Below are 23,923 nucleotides of genomic sequence, written 5' to 3'. Positions count from 1 at the left end.
ACAAAATATATCATGTCCTAATCTTGGGTAAAGGAAGAGAGTTGGTGTTGGTAGATAGCTGATAAAAATGGTCTAAATATGATGAATCCTCTGAATATGAATACAAAGATTTTATACAAAGACTTGGGTACAGGAAAAGAGTTTGGGAATGAGGAGTAGGTGATTGATTTGTTCAAATAAAAAAATATTTAAAAAACATGAGTCATGCAGTGGCAAGAAGCAATATTGCACCCATAGCCTCCAAAATAGTGCATCACTGGCTAAGGAACTCCAAAGTTTGCTTGGATACTACATTTGCTTCTACAGCTGTTTTATCTGCGGTTACTTGTTTCCTCAAGTTACCTTCCTTTTGGCACTTTTTCATGTTTTTCATACATTTTGTCCTCTGTAGTCTGTTGAAATACTTTTAGATATGATCCAAAGCTAGAAAAGCAGTACCTCTGACTAGTTGAACAGTGTTTTCAAAGGCAAAAAGTGCAAAAAAACTCTAAGGTCTATTGGGGCTTTTAAGTGCAAAGCGCAAATAAAGCGTGGACTTTAATGAAGAAAGGCACAAATGGAGAAAACATACAAATATGTATGTGTAGTCCGATTAATTTGATGAAATAGAAAAAATAGATATTGGATAAGAAATATATTGAAGATCTAAAGGCATAAAAGTATGTTAGGAATAATGCATTAATTCTGAAAAAATTAGATGAGATGAACAGCTTTCGGGCCTGCTATGAGATCTTAGTCATTGTTTGAACAATAGTACTCCCTCCCTCTCAATTTATGTGAAGGTGTTTGACAAGACATGAAGTCTACTACTTATAAGCATGAATAAAAAGTATATGGACAAAGAAATTGAAAAAAAGATTATGATAAAGTGACATATCAATTGTTTAGTGCCACCTCGTCGGGATTACGCTAAATAACAAGGAAAAGTATGTCTTGATGACGACACCACTCGTTAAGCGAGGCGAAGCACTCAACATATTTTGTGCCTCTGACAACACTGACTAAACATTCATAGTTGATTATGCTTTGGTCTTGTAAAACATTGAATCACATAATTAAGGTCCTTAGGGTTTTGACTGCTTTCTAATAGTAGTACAGTAATGTTTTTCTCAAAAAATAGTAGTATAATATTGTGTGCTCTTTAGATAATAGTTCACTGAAAGCACTAGTCAGGATTAACATGTGTCAGGTGAAAGAAGTTTGCTTTCGTACCAATTTGACAACTCTTATCTCAATTCTTATATGGTTATTTTCTTCTGTTTCGATTATAGATTACATTTTTTTTCAAAAATTTGGTAATTATTTTCAAATTATCCTCATTTCTGTAAACAGTCAATGGAGCACGGTTCATTCGAAGATCAATCACAAGCAACATTCTCGCTGACAGATGAGGACCATACACTGGCAAATGCTGTTAGATTCTCTCTAAATCAAGAGTTAGTAATTCATCTCTTCCTCTTTCCTTTCTTCTTTCATTATGCCGTAATCACTGCAAGTACTAATATAAACTATCTTTTAGAATTTTGCTTGAAGATTATTACTCAACTCGTAAAATAGATAGCCTCCTTATCTCATTTTGTTACATTCCACTGATCTTATGTTAATGTTGTTGCATGTTGACATGTTCTGTTTTCCCCTCCCCCCCCCTGCCTCACCCTTCCTCGTTTTTCTAGAGTGGTTTATGCAACAAGCTTAGGACAATGATTAACTTATATCTACTTTTTTGCAGTCCCAGAGTAACATTTTGTGGTTACAGCATTCCACATCCCTCTGATGCTAGAGTGAATATAAGGGTTCAGACTACTGGTAAAGCTTAAATGTCTAGATATTTCTATAACTTATAAAAAAAGAAAAGCTTATATTTTCTGATTTTTTTTGAACTTATTTTATCTATAACTGGAATTTGCATCCTGCTTCCGTATTAACATAACATGCTTGATATTGGCGAAAACTTTCATAATGAACTTTTTAAATAGCTGCTTCAGGACTTTCTGGCCATTTGGTTTTGCTGTAGAAAATATTTTGATGCCCTTCCCAATAAAAACTCGCCTTTTTCTTTCAGCTTATTTGATCTGGTTCATGCAGTAGATTATGTTGTTAGATATTTCTACAGCATGCCTATGTACATCGTATGATAATTTTTTTTTCATAACCCTAGTGTCTGGGAGAATTTACGCGCACCTCGACTAATTCCACAGAACACCTGCCGCCTCCCACCAACAACAGGTACTAGGTAATTCTATCCACCAAGGTTCGGACGGATTGCTAGGACAAATGGTAAGAAATCATCTAGTGTTTTTTGTCTCTGCTGGGATTTGAACCCTCATGGTTCTCAATCTACTTCATTGACCACTAAGCCACACCCTTGGGTTGTATATTGTATGATATGACTGCTTGGAAATCCTTTCAAACAATTTACAATAGTCTTTTTATGCTTCCATATGTTTATACACTTCTATTCTGAGAAATGCTGTGGATCTCTTTTCGAGTTTTGGTACATTAAGATTTTTCTGCAACATTTAGTGCTCTTCTATTGCAGGGGATCCAGCAAGGGAGGTATTGAATGATTCATGTCAGGATCTAATGCTTATCTGCGAGCACGTTAGAGGCACATTTGATCAGGCTGTTTTAAAGTTTAAAACCGGAAAAGGTCTGAGCGCTATGGATATCAAGAAATAATTTGACCTAATAGTTTATATAGCCTTCTGTTCATCTGCAATTTTTTTCCGTTTTGCAAACACGAGGAAACCTGTTAATGTAATTGCTCTATTTATTTGGTGCACTAAGTTGCTTTTTTTGCAAAATCATGCTAAAGAATGCACCTTGGGTTGTATGGCAATATTAATCTGCACATTGTTTGTTGTAAGTAGTAATTTTATGTTCTAGTTTATGTGATAGTGAATCATGGATCTCATATCAGCTTGCATTCATGCGCGTATTGTCTTAGTTTTTGCATTATGAATTCCACCCATAGAAACCTTAGTATGTAAATGAGGCCAACAAGTTCTCAAACTTGGTTGGCCTTTTGTTTTTAAACTTTGCTATTCTTTAGTTGTTATTGTAGAGTAATCTTATCTTCTGTTATTTTAGTTGTGTAAGCCTTTCACATCTCTATAAACTTTCCATTCGGTCCAAGAACTAAGAGCACCCTCAGAATGTGCTTGAAGGCTGTCTATGGAGGAATACCTTTTGTAAAAGATTAGAGCTTCATATATGACTCAATATGCTATCATGTTTCATTTCATATGCCACAAGAATATGTAAGGAGAAGAATTTTACGTCTTCATTTTCCATTTGAGTAGTTTTTTCCCGACGACTTTGAAGCGAGAAAACTGTGTCCACTCTCAATTTGGTCTGTGAAAACTGTCTATACATACTTACATAGGTACACTAGCTGGGAAGAACTCTAAATTCATCAAAGAGGTTTGATGAACGAACTATCTTTTGTTCTAGCCAATTGTCATCATGGCGAACAAAATCGAGAAGTTAATAGCTGAAACTCATATTGTTGACATGTTTACAACATGGCCAATACAGGATCAGGGGCGAATATAGGTCATTGGATAGGGGTTCTCGGGAGCCCAGTAACTTTTGCATGGATTCTGTATTTGTATTGAAAACTCTAGTAAACGTATAAGAAAAATGACTTGGTTTAGTAGCTGAAAAGAACTTTTTAAAGCCTTGTTGCCCTCTTGGTCAAGGATTCGAATCCCTTGGTCACCATGTAGGCCTTTATTTTGTCTTTTTTTATTTTTTTAATTTGAGATGGGTGAGAATCTACAAACGTCAAATTCTTTATTCGCCTCTGTACCGGATGCCAGTTCGCCTTTTATAAACCTGTTATCTACCTAGATGTAGCTCGACATTAGAAATTTCTGTCGGTGGAGCTGTTGATGTTGTGAGTTAAGAATGCATTTCTGCAAGTTCTAAGCTCGGATGAAGGAGGAAAGTTGCGGTAGGTTGATATCCAAACATAAAAGCCAGTTAATTTATGTTGAATCCTGACAATATAGAACACATTATTTCTGCCAGGACGATCTTCAGTAGCATGTACGGCAATAAATTGAAGTGAAAAAACCATGAGATGACAAAAGCAAAAACCATGGATGCCTGTAGGAAATTCATGATCCGCCCATGTCATTAGCCTCAGGTTTGAGAAAGGGCTACAGAACCTGCAAGAGTGGCTACTGTAGCATCATTGGCTACAAATTTTCATGTTTGCTTACAAAAGACATAATAGAAAAGGCAGTATGCTCTGCCTACCAAGCCGTTCTAAGGCATCATTTGTTTTCATTAAGATTAAAATATTTGAATCTGAATATACATTTGAATAATTATGATGTTGTTTCTAGATTTGAACACTGAATAAATAAAATTGTTTGTTTTTAAACATCTAAATATGCATAGTTTATTTATTTGTTGATGTTAGTAATTGGTTGTGTTGGTGGTGGCAGCTAAAGAATGTGCGATGGTTGAAGATATGTTGGTAGTAGTTAATGGCGGTGCTAGTTGTGATGGGGAAGGTGGTTGGTAGTAGGGATTGAACGCAGTGGTGGTAGTAGCTTATAGTGATGGAGAAGGTGGCGTCAATGGTGATGGCAGTGGATATAACTATAATGATGGAGATGTTAGGTGTGTTAGCGACTGACAATAGTGGCTGACATCGATGATAATTATGATGGTAGAGGTGGTTGGTGGTGGTTAGGGGTGTGCAAAAATTAAAACGACAGATAAACCGAATCGAAAAATTATTATTGGGTTATTGCTAGTGGGTTATTGGGTTAACGAGTTTTTAATGGTTTTATAAAAAAAAAATTATTGGTTAATGGTTCGATTTCGGTTTTTAGTATTGGGTTATTGGGTAAACCTATAACTCATTAAAACAATAGTAATTTATTACGTTATCCTTCATAAAGGGAAGCCCGGTGCACTAAAGCTCCCGCTATGTGCAGGGTCCGGGGAAGAGCCTGACCACAAGGGTCTGTTGTACGCAGCCTTACCTACGTTATCCTTCATAAATATTAATATTAAATATTAATAATTAACCTAACTAGACACTTTATATCTATATCACTCGGGGATCTGGCAACTCTTCAAGTTGTCTTGTTGGACTACTTTGGTTTTTGTTTTAGTTTGTAATTGTAGCTTTTGCAAGTTCGTAAACATATGTAATTTGATTAACATCAAAAATTTCATATTCTGTTTAGGATGTAATATGTAATTGATGTAGCCTTGTACTACATTTGCTCTTATTGATGCAATTTCTCATTAACTTTCTTGTTTCACTATATCAAAGCATTTACAATTGATTTGCTTGTTTTACTGCATCACGCCAAATTGTTAGAGAAGAAGAAGTCATATATTTATTTATGACCATTTTCTTATTGGATAAATCGAAAATCGAACCGTTAATGACCAAAATTAGATAAATCAAAAATCGATAAAAAATATCTTATTGGATTGTTATTGGTTTAGCGTATTTAAAAATTAAAAACCGAATCGATAATACATAAAATCGAACCGAACCAATATATGTACAACCCTAGTGGTGTTAACTAGTGGTTGGTAGTGGTAGTGGTGATTGACAATGGTGGTGGTGATTCTGATGACAGAGGTGGTTAGCGATGATGATTATAATGGTAGAGTTGGTTGATGTTTGTAGTTAGGGGTGTTGGTTTCTGAAGAATGTATGGTAATTGATAATGGTGTTGTTGGCAGTTAGAGGAGGTGCTAGTTGTTAAAGTAGAGATGGTTGATAGTAGGGATTGACTGCAATGGTGACAATGATAGATAGTGATAACACTGACGACGACGACTGCAGCAGTGGTGGTGGTGTTGAAAGTGGATATAATTATAATGATGGAGGTGATAGATACAGTAACAGTGATAGATACAGTAGCAACTTACAGTAGCTGTTGCGGCGATGGTGATTTTATAACAAAGATGGTTGATGGTGGTGACATATGGTTTGTGATAACGGTGGTTGTGATTACAAAAGTGGTTAATGATGGTAGCTTGTGGTTGTGGACATAGTGATTGTGAAAATTATCTACACAAAAATACCACGTAATGATGTTAAGACTTTATTCAAAAAGTTAATGATTAGGACCTATTCAGACCAAATAAATGCTTAAATCTTAATAAAAAACAAATGCTTTAACGACTTAAGGTCTGAACCATTCAAATTCCAACCTAGATTCAAACTTTCATTAAATGCAAACAGAAGAGATCTAAAACATTCCCCTATAAAGCCTGTATAGATGTATAGAGTTTGTATATCATATCCAAGATAGAACATAATTTTCAAAAATGCATCTGCTCATCATTTCGATCTACCACACCAACCATGCTCAACCCCTTATTTCAGATGAAAACTCTCAGACACAGAATGTCTATTGTCCTGTCAATTTTATTAGCGCATCCTTCTTGATCATCGACCCATTTTCGTTTACTCTCAGAAAAAGAAGATAAAGTTTTTTTCTTGATTAAAAAATATGTGGGAAACAATTAAATTTTTAACTGATTGATTAAACAACAACCTTTAAGAAGGGATGGCTTCTTCCTCAGAAATGAGAGTGATGAAAAACTAAACAGAAAAATCAAAAAGAGGAACTATCTTTTTTCACTAAACATTAACACCAAAAGGGCATCTAGTTTGTGATAAACTAAGTCTTTATTTTCTATTGATTAAAAGAAAGACACTTGGAGCAACACTTGCCTGTTTGTGATTTCAATTCGCTGCAACAATAAGGTACACAAATTTTAGATTATACCTAGTATTACATTGGTATCAGAGTGTGGTTAAATTACTTCAATTTCGCATTAATTACACTTGAAAATAAGAGTCTGACTCTTTGTTTTTAAATCTATCGAAAAAATTTTGAAAAACGAAATCCGTTTGCAACGATTAATTCGAAATCTGTATGAATGTTTCTTGGAACGAAAGATGAAATTTTTTGTACTCACCTGTTCAAAGTAAAAAGGACTGAATACAGATTCACCGAGAATCGAAGCCGTTGTTTCATTTATGATCGTAATCAGATCATGTGTGTGTTTATCTACTGTTGGGTGTCTCCCTGAAATATATAAAAATGATTCTTTAAAAAAATATTGTTCATGAGGAGGGAACTATAATGGTGTAGTAATTTATTATGTGGAGAAGAAGATGTTATTATGTATATGTTCAATGTAAAATATGAACAAACCTATTATGACTCTCCCTTTATTTTTATTTTTTTTGGTTTGAATAAATTATTACACATTAATAAGCAAATAAATAGGGGGAAACTAAATTAAAGAGGAGAAGACTAATAGCTAAAACTTTTTTTAATCTGGCTTTTGGTTTCTTTAACTTGTTCTTTTTCTAAATAAAGTTCTAAAACATAATATGCAGTCTTTCAAGCTTAAAGTTTTTTTCCTTAGAGTTAATCATGTTTAAAGCTTTTTTTGCTTATGCAATAAGATTTATATTTATATTTCTTTCAAAAGAGAGCAGTAAGCAACATAGCAGAAAAAAAAAATCGTCTTGAACAGCAAAATGTTGGGGGAAACCCCATTTTCACCTTTTTGGAATTTTTGAGCACGGTGGGGCGATTTTTGAGGGAGATTTTTGAGGAACAACTTTGGGTAAGTGACTTTCTAACTAAAACCCATGGTTCTTATTTAATATTTTATGATTTTAACTTCCAATTTCTTGTTTTTGAACCCCAAATTCCATATTTACTTCCCTAACCCGAATTTAAGAAGATGAGGATTTTGAACTCTATTCTTGGTCTAATTTTGTGAGTTTTTCAACCATGAACTCCCCTTAATGAGTAGAACGCATTTTTGAAAGAAATTTCCAGATTCAACCTCTTTCAAAATTTACCAATTTTTAGACTATTTTACCCCCGGTTCTAAAGCCTATTAATATGGGTGTCATTGAACTCCTTGTGACGTGTATGTCTCATTCTTGATAGTGGTTATCATTTCGAGTGTTGAATTCAAGGGTTGTTCGTTCAGTAGAAGTGTTCGAGTGCGTTTTCAGCAATTGAGGTAGGTTTGGCAAATTTTCTTGAGACTGAGATGGGGTAATTAGTCATTCCTATGTTATAGACTTTGAGATGGGGTTGTAGTATAAATTGAGATTGTTAATTTACTTTGCGATGCCCGTGTGGGAGTTTATTTACATTATGATGCCCATATGGGGGCCTATTTGTGTTGTGTAGCCCGTGTGGGGGCCTTATTTGCTACCTTATCTATTTTACGAATATGTGATTCATGGTTTGCCTTTGAGAAAGGCGTGAGAAGATTATTTGACTTTAAATGCCCGCTTGAGGGGTCAAGTTGGAGGTTTTAAGCATACTATGGCACTAAAATATTTTCTAAATAGAGTGAACACTTATTTTGATGTATTTCCTTTCCATTGCTATCAATTGAGGGTGAATTTCATGTTTAGGTTTAGTTAAGAGAACTTGAATCTTTTGTATACATGTTGAGTAGAATATTACTTTCATGCCATATGTATTGTGAAGCATTCATCCTCATTCATTACATCATTGATCATGGGAAGTTGATAACCATGAAATGTCTCTTTGAGAAAGAAAATGTGTCACCTTTTGATCCTTGACCACGAGCTAGGTGGTAAGATGATGAGATACTGATATTGAGATTAGTATATGGATTGCGAGTTCTTTATGGGTCCTTTTTTGGAAGCCTTAGCTCGACAGGTGTATAAGACAGGTTGTGCGATAACCTTGATCCCGCCATATCGCCATATCATTGCATCATCATATTGCATTGCATTACATTGACATCGATGATACTTGAATTAGCAGATTAATAGTGATACAAATTGTACTTATATGTTTACTTGAATCACACTGTTCTACATAAATTGGCGGCAGCGTAGCCAGAGTGAGACTGTTTTGTATGCAAGTGGAAACGTCCTTAGTTTATTTCATAGGTTTGATTAAATCCTTATACTCAATCGGCTTAACCTACTGAGTACATGTGGATTGTACTCACCCCTACTTCTGTTTCTTTTTGATATAGATTCTAGTTAGGGTATCCTACATGGCAACTGATTTTCTTGCGGACATCTCATTATCAGATTTGTGGTGAGACCTTGGGATCTGGATTACCACTAGTTCTATCCTTCATTTTAGTCTTTATTTTATTCAGAAACTCGTGTTGTATTAACAGATTCAAATCATATAATAGATGCTCTTTATACTTATAACACCAGGTTTTGGTAGTACTTTTCTTCGTTATCTTTTCTTTCATTTGCATTATGGCCTGCCTTCCCCTTTTGAGAGTCTCGTATGACTTTTACTTTTTAGGCTTGCACATTAGGTTGGGTTTGGTATGTGTACCATCATGACTCGATTTTTAGGTACTGACAAATTAGTATCGGAGCACTAGGTTAGCGGTCTCATGAGTTAAAGAGCAAGGTATCGAGTAGAGTCTTGTAGATCAGTACGTAGACGTTCGTACTTATATTCGAGAGGCTATAAGGTACTTATTAGGAGAAATTCCTTCTTTTGATTCCTTCGTGTGAGTTATTCATATCGAGCTAGAGTCATCGAGGGTGAGACTGCACCTATTGCCCAAGCCTTAGTTTTCGGGCGATGCAGTGGATTCAGGGGATGAGTTCAAGCGATGGGAGTGATCACTTGAGCCCGTGTATGAGTACAAGGATGATTATGAGTAGCAGAATAAGGAGTAGAGGCCAGCCCAGCCTCATGCGGTTCTTGGTAGTGCTCCGATGCTTCAGGAGTTACTGGTGAGACTATTGACTAGGTTAGATGGTTCTTCGACTCTTAGTGTTCTTTCGGGTACTTTAGGATCTCCTATCGCATTTGGTACTTCACCACCAATTTAGGGGCCGAATGTTGGATTTTAGACTCTGGGTTCTTCTTTTTTGCCTTCTATCATACCTCTTAGATTTGCAACTCAGCCAGTTTCCCCTAATGCTGCCATGTCGGTAGCTGAGCAAAAGATCTTTGAGAGGTTTGTTCGGTTGGCACCTTTTAGATTTGATGTACGGCCGGGGAGAATGCCTATGAATTTTTGACTAAGTACTAGGACATGTTGTTCAACATGGGTATTCTAGAGGCACATGGAGTATCTTACACCTCATATCAGTTTACAAGAGTGTCCAAGGAGTGGTGGAGGTCAGTTCTTGCTTATAGGCCTACTGTTTCCCTTATGTGTTTTTTGTGAAGTTTGTGCCTTATAGCCTCCGTGACCTTAACTTATCCCAATTTTCCTAGCTTGGTGTGGAAGGGTAATTCGAGTTCGTATCCTAAAAGGGTGATATCCTATATTCGCGCTCATCATTTATTGGATAAGGGTTGATTGTCTTATTTGGCTCACATACATGATCTCAATATCTCCTTTAGAGACTATGACGTTGGTGAGAGAGTTTATGGATTTTCTATAGACTTGTTGGGTGTTCCTCCTGACCATGATATCGATTTTGTGATTGATTTTGAGCCGGGCACCAAACTCATCTTTATTTATCCTTATCAGATGGCTTTGGCGGAGTTGAAATAATTGAAGGAACAATTGGAAGATTTGTTGAAGAAAGGGTTTATTTGACCTAGTGTATCACCGTGAGGTGTACCGGTCTTATTTTTGATAAAGAAGGATGGTACTATGAGGATGTGTATTGACTACCGACAGTTGAACAAAGTCACCATTAAGAACAAGTATCCTCTTCCTCGCATTGATGACTTATTTGACCATCTTCAGGGTGCATAGATATTCTCTAAGATTGATTTAAGGTCGGGTTACCATCAATTGACAATTTGGGACTATGATATCTTGAAGACTGCATTCAGGAATCGTTAAAGGCACAATGAGTTTGTGGTTATGTCCTTTGTGTTGACTAATGCCCGGACTGCTTTTATGGAGTTGATGAACCAGATATTCTGGCCTTATTTGGAATTTTTTGTAATTGTGTTTATTGATGATATCTTTGTTTATTTCAAGAATGAGGCCGATCATGTTAGTCACTTGAAGACCATCCTTCAGAGATTGAGAGAGGAGAAGTTGTATGCAAAATTCTCCAAGTGTGAATTTTGGCTTGAATCCGTGGCATTCTTAGGTCACGTAGTAACCAAGGAGGGTATTTTGAACACCCCTCAAAAATTTTCCCTAAGATTCGGACCCTTCTTGCATTCGGGTAGGGTCGAATTCGAGTATTGTGAAGTATACGCATAAGTTAAGATGAGTCCTTGAGAAATTAAGCAGTGTTAGAGGTGATGTGGGGTCACAAAGGACCCCTAGTACCAAGCTAAGTCCAAAAGATTCGTCAAGACTAAGTTTTAGGATGCGTTCGTTTAAGGGGTCGACTTCTAACGATCCTACCTTTTGAAAGACGACAATCTGGGTGGCCCACGACCTATTAAATTAAAGGTCGTTGAGTCTTCTTTCCAACGCCACCAAGAATATAATTTTTGGAGTTCGGAGTCAAAAGATATGACGATCCTAAGACGAACTAGTTCGACAGGAATTTTAGGCTTGGGTTGCAACTGCTGGGGATCTAGGCTTGGCGCCGCAGTGGCGCGACGCGCCACTATCGCGCCAAGAACATGCCTCAGTAGTTTGGTCCTTGGCGCGGCGCGCCACTACAGGTTTGAGGCCTAATCGACCTGGCGCTGTAATGGCGCGATGCGTCACTATCGCGCCAGAAGCGTTTTCAGCCTATTTTCAGAATTTTGGAGAAAAGGCAATTTGGGAATTGTCCCAAATTATATATGTCTCAGCCTTAGCACATTTTGGGACCATTTTCAGCCTCTCCCTCTCTCTCTAAAAATCCCTAGAAATCCCTCTCTCTCTCTTCTTCTTCTTCTTCTTCTCCTTTTCCAACAAGGAATTGTTCCAAGAGCTTCAAGACTCCAAGTTTCCATTGAAGACCCAACAACAAGGTTTTTTTAAGAATCTATTCTAAGTTATGTGAGGCTACTCAAAGCATGGGTTGAGTCCACCTATGTGCCCTACTCTTCTTTGAGGTTAGATGTCCATGCGAATGGAGTTTCTTGATATGGTTTATGCTTGAATGAGTCTTGTCTCCTGCTAATTTGATTCTTATTGTGTTGAAGTTGTTGAGCTAAGAATTTCTAAAACTTTCATGTTAGCATGGAGTTGATGGAGATGGTTTGCTAATATGCTCGGTTGATTTCCTTAACCATGTGATTATGTTGAATATGTCAATTTCCTTAAATGTGTTACTCCTCTTGAATTGTTGGTTTGAAATTCTTAGAGTTGTGATGAGTCCTAAGGAGGTGACAAATGAGGAGAGGAATGGTTTGTTATGTTTGTAGGATGTTATAAATGCATATCTAATTTAGGTTTGATTGAGTTGATCGGAGGATAGAATTGACGAGTGGACAAGGTCCTAAATGAGACTTGCTATTGTGAGTTGAATGAGTCGAATTGAGGATAGAGTTGATGAGTTGTCAAGGTCCTACATGAAACTAGCCGTGAGGGCTTGTTTGAGATGATTGGATGGAGTCTTATGAGCATAGAGTCATGTGAGGAGTATCGAGCACCGAAGTGGGTGAGAGTATAGTCCATACTCGAACCTCAGAACTACGCCGCCAACGTAGGTAGGGATAGAACCGTTAAAGTCGGATGCTTCTCGTGGGATCGAACCGTTAAAGTCGGATGTTTCCCATTTTATTGTCCTGAAATAATAGGACTTGACTAATCGATGGAATCCATAATTAGGGAGGCATTCATGCCCTGGAAAGGTATGGACAGACGTGGCAACAACATCTGATTGTTATACTATCACTGGCTCATAAGTGATGGTTGTCGGATAAAAGAAACTCCCATTTAGGTCTTGATAGTACTCCGAATCAGTTGAGTTGAGTGGCAAGTGATTATTTGGTCCCGTCTAAACCATTTCTTGTTAGACTTAGGACACTTGAGTGAGTTGTTACTTATTTATGAGTTGAGATTTCCGAGTTGGTTGATCCTTTTCTGATGTTGTTTTATTCGGCCATTTTACATACTCGTACATTCCACGTACTGACGTCATTTGGCCTGCATCGTTTCATGATGCAGAGACAAGTACCAGAGATCATCAACCGGCGCACCGTTGAAGATCTACACACATCCAGCTACTTGGTGAGCCCTCCTAGTTTCCGGAGGATGATAGACTTTCTTTACCATTTTGTTGTTTCCTTTATTTTGATTGTTGGTAGCCATGGGTTTGTCATTGATAGTACTCCGAGTCAGTTGAGTTTCGTGGCAAGTGATTATTTGGTCCCGTCTAATCCATTTCTTATTAGACTTAGGACACTTGAGTGAGTTGTTACTTATTTATGAGTTGAGATTTCCGAGTTGGTTGATCTTTTTCTGATGTTGTTTTATTCAGCCATTTTACATACTCGTACATTCCACGTACTAACTCCATTTGTCCTTCATCGTTTCATGATGTAGAGACAGGTACCAGAGATCATCAACCGGCGCACTGTTGAAGATCTACACACATCCAACTACTTGGTGAGCCCTCCTAGTTTCTGGAGGATGCCAGACTTTTTTTACCATTTTGTTTTTTCCTTTATTTTGATTGTTGGTAGCCATGGGTTTGTCATTGGCACCTCCTAGACTTTGATAGAGGCTTCATATACTAGAGTGTGGGGAGATTGGACTGTTGTTTTGAGGAGTCTTATTATATTTGTTTTGTGGAGTTGATAGTGTTTGGCCTTCAGCCCCTTGATGTGAATAGTGTGTATGATTGAATCCTCCATTGAATGATAGTGTGACCGAATCAGGTGGTTCACTTGAAGGCTATAAATGGCTTTCAAGTGCCGATCACATCCAGGGTCCCCTCCCGGGGTGTGACAGTATTATGGTCGATCCGGCCAAGATTGCAGTGGTTCATGATTGGGTTAGACCTACTTCAGTTACTGAGATTCGAAGTTTTATTGGGTTGGCAGGCTATTATCGTCGACATGAGCTTCTCTTTTATTGTAGCCCCATTGACTAGTCTAACTCAAAAGACCATGGCATTTCAGTGGAATGATGAGTGTGAGGCGAACTTTCAAAAGTTCAAGGAGTTAATGACTTTATCACCTATTATAACCTAATCCGAGGAGGGTATGACCTTTATTATATTTTGTGATGCTTCTAGAGTCGGTTTGGGTGGTGTATTGATGCAAAAGGGTAGAGTTATAGCTTATATTTCTAGACAATTGAAGACACATGAGAAGAACTATCCTACCCACGACTTGGAGTTGCCGGCGGTAGTGTTTGTTCTGAAGTTGTGGAAGCACTACCTCTATGATGTACATTGTGAAGTCTTTACTAATCACCGTAGCTTTAAGTACATCTTCTCTCAGCCGAATCTGAACATGAGGTAGCATAGGTGGTAGGAGTTATTCAAAGATTATGACATCACCATTCTTTACCATCTGGGCAAAGCTATTGTTGTAGCTGATGCCTTGAGTTGCAAAGCATCTAGTATGGGTAGTTTGACCTTCCTTAAGGCGAATGAGAGGCCCTTGGCTTAGAGGTTCAGTCATTGGCTAGGCAGTTGGTCCTCCTTGATATTTCTTCATATCATAGCATTTTGGAGGCTAGGTCTATTTTGATGGATCATATTCGGGCACACAAGTTTGATGATGACAAACTGAGGGCTACTCAAGACAAGGTGTCGAGAGGTGAAGCTAAATCAGCCTCTCTTGATCCGGAGGGAGTTTTGAGGATTAAATAGTCGCATTTGTGCCCAAGATTGGTGATTGGGTACGTATGATATTAGATGAGGCTCATTGTTCAAGTATTCCATTCACCCGGGAGCGGCAAAGATTTTTCATGACTTGAAACAACATTATTGGTAGTGTGGCATGAAGAGAGACATTGTTGATTTTGTGGTAGATGTTTAAATTGCCAATAAGTGAAGTATGAGCCTCAGAAATTGGGTGGTCCTATGCAAAGGATGCCCATTCCTGAGTGGAAGTGGGAGCGCATCACCATGGATTTTGTGACTGGATTACTCATGGCATTGGGTAAGTATGGCTCTATTTAGGTGATTGTGGATCGATTGACCAAATCAAATCATTTTCTTTCGGTGAAGACTAGCTACAATGCGGATTAGTTAGCTCGGATCTATATTCGCAAGATTGTTGGGTTGTATAGGGTGCCTATCTCTATTGTATCAGATCGGGGTTCGGTGTTCACCTCTCATTTTTAGTAGGCATTACAACGTGGTTTGGATACCCAGCTAGGCATAATTTCAACATATCACCCCAGACTGATGGCCAGTCTGAGCGGACTATTCAGGTGTTAGAGGATATGCTTAGGGCCTGTGTGATTGATTTTGGTGCCCAATGGGACCAACACTTGTCCTTAGCGAAGTTTACTTATAGTAACATTTATCCATTCAACATTCAAATGGAAGCATTTGAGGCATTGTATGGTCGTAGGTGTCGATCTCCTATTGGGTGGTTTGATTCAGTTGTTGTGGATGCATTAGATACTGATTTACTCAGAGATGCTACAAAATGGGTACGCTTGATTTATTATCGACTATTGACAGCCCAGAGTCGTTAGAAAAGCTATGCTGAGAGGAGGGTCCATCCCTTAGATTTTATGGTGGGTGACCGGGTGTGGCTCAAGATATAACCCATGAAGGGTGTGATGAGATTCAGGAAGAAGAGCAAGCTTAGTCTGAGGTTTTGTCATGCCCCGGGAGGGTACCCTAGGCGTGGCCGGCACTCAAAGGCCATTTCTGACCTCCGAGCGAACCACCTGGTCCAGTCACACATTCAATCAATCACATTCTCTTAGCAGAAAACTCAATTAAAGAAATACTGTTCATATATGGGGGCCGAAGGCCAAACATTTACAACCCAACAAGACAATAAAATAAGACTTCTCAAAATAACAGTTCGACCTCCCCACGCTCCAGTCTATGAAGCCTCTATCAAAGTCTAAGAGGTGCCAATGACAAGTCCATGGCTACCAACAATCAAAATAAGGAAATGTCAACAAAACTGTACATGAAGGCTCAACATCCTCCGGGAACAAGGAGGACTCACCAACTAGCTGAGGGTGTATGTGGATCTTCAACGGAGCGCCGGTTGATGATCTCTAGTACCTGTCTCTGCATCATGAAACGATGCAGGCCAAATGACATCAGTACATGGAATGTAAGAGTATGTAAAATGGCCGAATACAACGAACATCAAGGAAGAATAGATCAACTTGGAAGCTCAACTCAAGAGGAATAACAACTCAATCAAATGTCCTAAGTCTAAACAAGAATATGATTTAGACGGGACCAATCACATACAATTCAGCTCAATCTGACTCAGAGTACTATCAAGACCTATTTGGGAGTTTCTCTTAACCGACAACCATCACTTATGAGCCAGTGGAAGTACAACAAACCGACGTTGTTTCCGCGTCCGTTCATACCTTGCCAGGGTATGAACGAATCAACCAATCATGGATCCAATCCAACCAAGTCCTATAATGTCAGGACAAACATTTTGGGGAAACATCCGACTTTAACAGTTCAATCCTCTCCTACGTTTGGCGACGTAGTTATTGGGTTCGAGTATGGACTTTACTCTTGCCCAATTCGGTGCTCGATACTCCTCCCAAGACTCAATGCTCATAAAACTCCATCTAATCAACTCAATCAAATCATATCGACAAGTCTCATTACAACCTTGTCAACTCATCAACTCTATCATGATCAAATCTTTTCCAATCATACTATTCGGTCAATCTCAGTCATATCTTTCAAAAGAAATTTGAATGCACATTTATAGCAACATGTAAGCACAACCAATCATTTCCTCTATCCATTTACTCAATCTTTGAAACTCATCACAACTCCAAGGCTTCAAGTCAACAATTTAAGATTAGCAACATTTTAAAGAAAATAGCATCCTTCATCATAATCCACATAATTAAGAAGATCAATAAAACATATTTAACAACTCGTTTTCATTAACTCATACTCACATAAAGGCTCATTTTGGGAACTTCTTAACTCAACAACATCAATACATATAGAATCAAATAAATAGGGGACAAAAATCATTTAAACTTAGACCATACCAAGAAACTCTATTTTCATGAACATCTAACCTCAAAGCAAGAGTAGAGCACATGGGTGGACTCAACCCATGTTTTAGATAGCATTACATACCTTAGTGAAGGCTTGAAGAAAACCTTGATGTTGAGTCTTCAATGGAGGACTCAAATCTTGAAGCTCTTGGAACTCTTCTTGTTGGAAATGGAGAAGAAGAAGAAGAGAGATAGAGAGAAGCTCCTAGGGCTTTTAGAGAGAGAGTGAGGGATTGAAAATGATCCCAAAATATGATAGGGCTGATACATATATAATTTGGGGGAATTCCCAAATTACCCCTTCTCAAAAGTTCTGAAAAATAGGCAAAAACGCACCTGGCGCGATAGTGGCGCGTCGCGCCATTACAGCGCCAGGCCGATTATGCCTAAAACCTGCACACCTCGTAGTGGTGCGCCGCGCCAAGGACCAAACTACTGAGGCATGTTTCTGGCGCGATAGTGGCGCATCACGCCCTTATAGCGCCAAGGCCAAAGTTTCTGGGTTCTAGAAATTTAGCCTGAAAAACCCTGCACAACTTTTAGTGGCACGTCGCGCCAAGGACCAAACTACTGAGGCATGTTTCTGGCGCGATAGTGGCGCGTCGCGCCCTTACATCGCCAAGTCCATTTCCCCAGCAGTTGCAACCCAGGTCAAAATGAAATTCCTGCCGCACTAGTTCGTCTTAGGAGCGTCATATCTTTCGACTCTGAACTCCAAAATTCGCATTCTTGGTGGCGTTGGAAAGAAGACTCGACGACCATTGATTTAATAGATCGTGGGCTACCGAGATCGTCATCTATCAAAAGATAGGGTCGTTAGAAGTCAACCCCTCAAGCGAACTCCTCTTCGAACTTAGTCACGACGAATCTTTGGGTTAAATTTGGTCCTAGGGGTCTTTCATGACCCCACATCACTTCTAATGCTACAACATTTCTCAACAACTCGTCTTACTCATGCGAAGGCTCCACAATACTCGAGTCCGATCCTACCCAAACACAAGAAGGGTCCGAATCTTAGAGAAAAATTTTGGGGGGTGTTACATTATCTCCCCCTTGGCATCATTCGTCCTCGAATGACGAGAAATCAAGAATAGATTCGGGGTGCAAATCACAATCAAAACTCAGTCATTTATTAATCAAGACTCAAAATGCACAAATGAATTCAATGTCAAGGAAAGGGACATTACCTTCGACATCCTCCTCGGTAGGCACGAATAGATGTGGATATTTAGATTTCATGGCTTCCTCCGCTTTCCATGTGGCTTCCTCAATAAATTGATTCCTCCACAGGACTTTGACTGAGGCGACTTCTTTGTTCCTCAATTTGCGAATTTGGCGATCAAGAATTTGGACCGGAACTTCTTCATAGGATAAGCTATCCTTAATTCCAATGCTATCAATAGGGACTACCCACGAGGGATCGCCCAAGCACTTTTTCAACATCAAAACGTGAAACACCGGATGAATAGAAGCTAGCTCTGAGGGTAACTCCAACTCATAAGAAACACTCCCAATCCGCCTCAAAATTTGGTACGGACCAATATATCGAGGACTAAGTTTCCCCTTCTTTCCAAACCTCATGACACCCTTCATGGGCGACACTTTCAAATATACCCAATCACCCACCTCAAACTCTAAGTCTCTTCTCCTCACATCGGTGTAAGATTTTTGGCGGCTTTGGGTTGTCTTTAGCCTCTCTCGAATAACTCGCACCTTCTCCATGGCTTGATGAACAAAATCGGGCCCAATCAACTCGGCTTCACCAACTTCAACCACCCAATGGGCGATCTACACCTCATATGCACAATCTGAGTCATGAAATTTGATTCCAAAACAGTTTTGTTAGTTCCTTCTTGGACAATTGGAACATCTATCGACATATAATAATCAGGTTTGATCTATTTGAAGATTACAACCATGTAGCGTCGAAATCTTTAGGTTATATAAAGTTCAATGTTTCTGATTATCAGTATAGGTTATATAAAGTTCAATGTTTCTGATTATCAGTATAGGCTAGTTCCATGGACTTTATTATTTAATCCCAAGGAAGAAACGTCAACGGCATGGGTATGGATTTTGTTTGCTGCCTGATTTATTTGCCAAATTCTGGTGGCTCAAATATTGAATGTTGATATTGAGCAGCAATTAAGTGCTAGAAACAGAGGTGAAAGTGCTAGTGCAGAGCACAATGTTTTTGATGATACTCGTGTACTAATACAAGCTCTAGTTCTTTAAAATATGGAAGTGTATTGGTTGAGCTACAACTTCAAAATATGGAAATTTGTTCTAACTGCCAAATTCTGGTGGCTCAAATAGCAGTGCATATTCCGATGTTATTTCTAATACTAATGGGACACAATTTCTTGTGGGAAACAAACTGGAATGCAGCTTGTGACAAACAAGGTCCAAAATAATGCATCTAACAAGGTCCAACTTGAGTAGACTGCATTTTCGACTTCCATACATCATCAGAAATACATATATAAAGAAATGAGTTTCCCCCAACAACCATGATTAAACAAACTTAAGTACTTGTGCAGAATTGAAATCTTAACCTAACTGACATAGGTTAAGTAGCCTGCCTAATTCCACCTAGTGCTGACTATTGACAAACTGGAGCCTAATCTTTTTCAGCGTTGAAAGAGAATATTCCATGCTAATTCTTGTATTGGGTGTCACTAAAGTGCAGCTCAAAGCTAGTTCCATGATTGATAACAAACATGGCATCTTTGCATCGATTTGTTCATCCCCTGGCTGTATCAAATTAGAATCCACCACTTTATGAATTCCACTTGGGAATGAATCACTAACCCAACTTTGTATGCTCATGTCTCCAGTAAATATTTCATCACTTGGTCTTGTTCGTGTGAATGTCTCCATCATCAGGATGCCAAAACTATAAACATCACAACTCGTGGATACTATGCCATCTTGTCCATACTCTGCAATCATGGTTGAAACTGATCGTAAATCAATTTATACCTAGGGGAAGGAATTGTTTTGAGTATAAACGATATGAGAACTATAAAAAGTTTTAATATACCTGGAGCAATATATCCAATGGTTGCAATTGTCTTTGTTTGAACAAAAGCCTCCTCTGCACCTAACAATTTTGCAATGCCAAAATCACTTACATGAGCAACCATTTCTTGATCTAGCAAGACATTGCTTGGCTTCAAGTCACAATGCACCACAGGTGTTGAATAGCCATTGTGGAGATAGTCCATTGCAGATGCAACATCTATCATTATATCCAGTCTCTGCAAAAAGCTCAAGAACAAGTTGTGCGAGTATAACCATTTTTCAAGTGTCCCATTAGGCATGTATTCCAACACTAGGGCCTTGAAATCAAGATTTGAGCAGCTAGTGATGACTTTAGTCAGATTTCTGTGTCGAAGGCTCCGGAGTATCTCACATTCTTTGTCAAAACTTTTGAATGCACCCTCCAATTGCACATTGAATACCTTTGCTGCAAAAATGATACCATCTTTAAGTATCCCTTTATAAACCATGCTGAAACTCCCATTACCAAGCAAGTTGGTTTCGTTGAATCCTTCTGTTGCCTGTTCAAGTTCATAATATGAAATTCTTTCATGCCCTTTTATGAGAGACACATCTTTTTGACTTGCACTCTTCTTTGTGTTTCTCAATCTTAACACCACAAATCCAACAGCCAACGTGAAGAGTGATCCAATCCCTAATAGAATATATAAACCTGTAAGCACTCCTTTTCTTCTTGACTTCTTTGTAGATTTGGTTAGGCATGATTTTACGTTAAATCGGGAGTCACCACAAAGTGCATCATTGGACAAGAAAGATTGACTGGTGACATTTGCAAAGGGACCACCAGTGGGGATTTCTCCACTGAGTTCATTGAAAGAGATATTAAGGTATTTGAGATACACAAGAGCTTCTAATGACTTTGGAATTTCACAACTAAGATTATTATAGGACAAATCCAAGTATTCCAAGGACACAAGTGTGCCAAATGATTCTGGAATAGGTCCCTCTAATCTATTATGTGCTAGAGAAAGATTAATCAATTTATCTAGACCCCCTAGAGTACTAGGAATCTCACCAGAAAAATAATTTTTTGAGAGATCAATGAGTGTTGCAACCTTTAAGTTTCCCCTCTCCAGTGGAATTTCCCCACTCAATAAATTGGATGAAACATTGAATTCTATGAGATCTTGAAGGCTCTTCAAGCTTGAAGGTAATCTAGAATCCAGCTTGTTGTTACTTAGATAAAGATACCTCAAACTAGTAACAGTCCCTAAGCATGAGGGCACTGAACCGGAAAAATGATTTTCTGACAAGTCTAATGCACCAAGGTTCTTTAAATTGCAGATAACATCTGGTATGGTTCTTTCTATCTTGTTGCTATCTAGGTAAATCTCTTGAAGGCTCAACAGGCTATGTACAGTTTGTGGAATATATCCCGTCAAATCATTGTTAGAAAGGCTAATCTTTGTTAATCCAGTAAGATTACCAATTTCTAGGGGAATGACTCCCTTCAATTTACAATCGTGTCCTCCAAATTGAATTAGAGATTTGGATAAATTACCAACAGATGCAGGCAAAACACCATCCAACGGATTACCACCAAACCAGAGTTCTCTTAGATTCCTACAGTTCGCCAATGATGCAAGGAAGCTCAATGTGGAATCACTGACAAAATTATTCCAATCCAAGTTAAGAATCTCAAGGTATTCTAAGTTACCAAGTGATTTAGGAATTGGACCTGTGAAACTGTTTCCTGAGAGTTCAAGTACTCTGAGTTTCGATGAATTAGAGATAGAATCAGATATAAAACCACTCAGATTATTTCCTCCACAAAGAAATATTTTTAGGTTGGGTATTCCCCGACCTAAATCTGAAGGAAGAGTACCTGAAAGCTTGTTTTGTCCAAACTGTAGCATCTGCAATGCTGACATGTTGAAAATGCTTTCAGGGACTGATCCAGTAAGCCCATTCTGTGCTAATCCCAATGTCTGAATTCTCTTAAGATTACCTAGCTCTCTTGGTACAGCTCCAGTAAACTCATTATAAGACAATTCCAAGTCTTGAAGCTTTCTGCATTTCTCCAGGTTTGGTGGAATGACTCCATCTAGGGAGTTTCTTGAGAGGAAAAGTCCTTCCAAGTCTGGAAGATGATCACATATAGTTTTTGGAAGTTTTCCAGTAAGCCTGTTGTACGTAAGAGCAATTATTTGCATTGTAGTAATGTTGAAGATTGATGGTGGTATAGATCCAGTAAGTTGATTAAATTGCAGATCTAGGACAGTCAAGTAACGAAGATCACTGATTTCTCGAGGGATCTCTCCCTCGAGAAAATTATTCTGCAAGCCCAACACTTTCAGCTTTGTTATATTGGAGAGGGAAGATGGAATTTTCCCCGAAAATTGGTTGTTCCAGAGGTGCATAATACGTAGGTTTGGTAACAAACTTAAAAATGATGGAATGGCTCCGGTGAAGTTATTGCCTATGACATCAATCACTTTCAACCTCTGCAGATGAGCCAACTCTTCCGGAAATTCTCCATGGAAAGTGTTGTTACTGATGTTGAGGGAGATGAGAAATGAGAGGTTTCCAAGGTGTGGAGGAATGGTACCATGAAGTTGCATGCTAGAAATGTCTAAAGCAGTGACTCGATGGTGGCGGGAGCTGCAAGTGACTCCAATCCAACTGCAAACCCGGCTAGAAGAAGACCAGTTGCTTTCTAAGATGTTGTTAGGGTGAGACGAAATGTGTGATTTCAGTGCTAGAAGAGCAGCTTCATCGGTGCTAATATTAGGTGCAATAGCATGTGAAGTATGGTGATGGAGAAGAATGAAAATTGCAAAAGCAAAGGGGAGATTGCAAATTCTGGCCATAACTATATATGACATGCAAGTTTCTTTGTTTTTTGATAATGCAAGCCAATGATCAAAGAAGATCTATTTAATGATGTCTTAGTGAAAGTGAGTCAAGTAGTGGAGGTCTCTTTGGAAATAATCGACAGGTGAAAGTTGTTAAATTCTGATCAAAAGTGTTGTTGGGTCCAATGTTTTAAAGATAAAGTAATTAAAATGGTAGAAATAGGAAGCTGCATTCATATTTTCAATCTTATAGCACTGTGGCAGCACATTTTTGCATTCTTAAGCAATATATTTGTGGTGCAACAAGTTGTCGTCAATAGATATCATATCATCATCATACTTTTAATGGTAAGCTCCCACCTTTTTGCTCTCTTAGTGACTAGAACTCACAACCACCGGGAGATGCTTACAATCCGAACAACTCACTCCTGTCCCAAATTGAAAAGCTAAAAGACCAAGCATTAAAAGTTGAGTGACTATTTTTCCCTTCAAGCAAGCATTATTTCAAGAACATGTGGGTGCAAAAAAGTAAATATACTTTCTACAAAAAAATAATTAAAAAGGCTTAACAAACATAACGTAAACTCATAATAAAGAGAATTGTGAGAGGCATTCTTATGGAGGTAAATGTGAAACCTCTTCAGATGATTAGCTTTTAATAATATACCTTTGGTCTTCTGAGAAAAAATAGTATGAACTGAAGTCTAATTTAAACTTTTCCTTGCTTTATCAAATTGAAAAAGGGCCTCATATATTCCTCAACTTTGCGATTTAGAGTTGATATACCCCTCATTCCAAAAGTGGCTCACATATGCCTCTATTGTTATATAAATAGCCCGGATATACCCTGTTGATCTAACGAGAGTGAAGAAAATAATTTTAACTTTATTTTTTGGATTTTTTATTTTGCTGGATTATACAACAATTACACCTAGAGGCAAACTGTTGTAACCACTCTCAACATTAAAAGGAAGAAATTTAAGCCTAAGACCTTG

General features: G+C 38.3%; 3 protein-coding genes across 3 annotated transcripts; 1 reads left to right on the top strand and 2 right to left on the bottom strand.

Annotated features, from left to right (window-relative positions):
• Nucleotides 1-1,312: 1,312 nt before the first annotated feature.
• On the top strand, nt 1,313-2,853 carry LOC129900754 (uncharacterized). Its single transcript, XM_055975778.1, has 3 exons — nt 1,313-1,436; nt 1,730-1,806; nt 2,540-2,853. Exons 1-3 carry the CDS (start codon nt 1,336-1,338, stop codon nt 2,677-2,679), a joined length of 318 nt encoding a protein of 105 aa, XP_055831753.1. The 5' UTR covers nt 1,313-1,335; the 3' UTR covers nt 2,680-2,853.
• A 16,513-nt stretch (nt 2,854-19,366) lies between these two features.
• Nucleotides 19,367-20,985, bottom strand: LOC129900753 (probable LRR receptor-like serine/threonine-protein kinase At3g47570). Its single transcript, XM_055975777.1, has 2 exons — nt 20,114-20,985; nt 19,367-20,012 (listed from the first exon to the last, which is right to left on the bottom strand). Exons 1-2 carry the CDS (start codon nt 20,580-20,582, stop codon nt 19,663-19,665), a joined length of 819 nt encoding a protein of 272 aa, XP_055831752.1. The 5' UTR covers nt 20,583-20,985; the 3' UTR covers nt 19,367-19,662.
• LOC129899743 (probable LRR receptor-like serine/threonine-protein kinase At3g47570) lies at nt 20,662-22,943 on the bottom strand. Its single transcript, XM_055974770.1, has 2 exons — nt 20,844-22,943; nt 20,662-20,721 (listed from the first exon to the last, which is right to left on the bottom strand). The coding sequence occupies exons 1-2, from the start codon at nt 22,941-22,943 to the stop codon at nt 20,662-20,664; spliced, it is 2,160 nt and encodes a 719-aa protein (XP_055830745.1).
• Nucleotides 22,944-23,923: the final 980 nt, after the last annotated feature.

Source organism: Solanum dulcamara, chromosome 8, assembly GCF_947179165.1.
Source record: "Solanum dulcamara chromosome 8, daSolDulc1.2, whole genome shotgun sequence".
Lineage (NCBI taxonomy): Eukaryota > Viridiplantae > Streptophyta > Magnoliopsida > Solanales > Solanaceae > Solanum > Solanum dulcamara.
The sequence above is the reverse complement of the archived record's forward strand: the minus strand, read 5'-3'. Positions and strand labels throughout refer to the sequence as shown.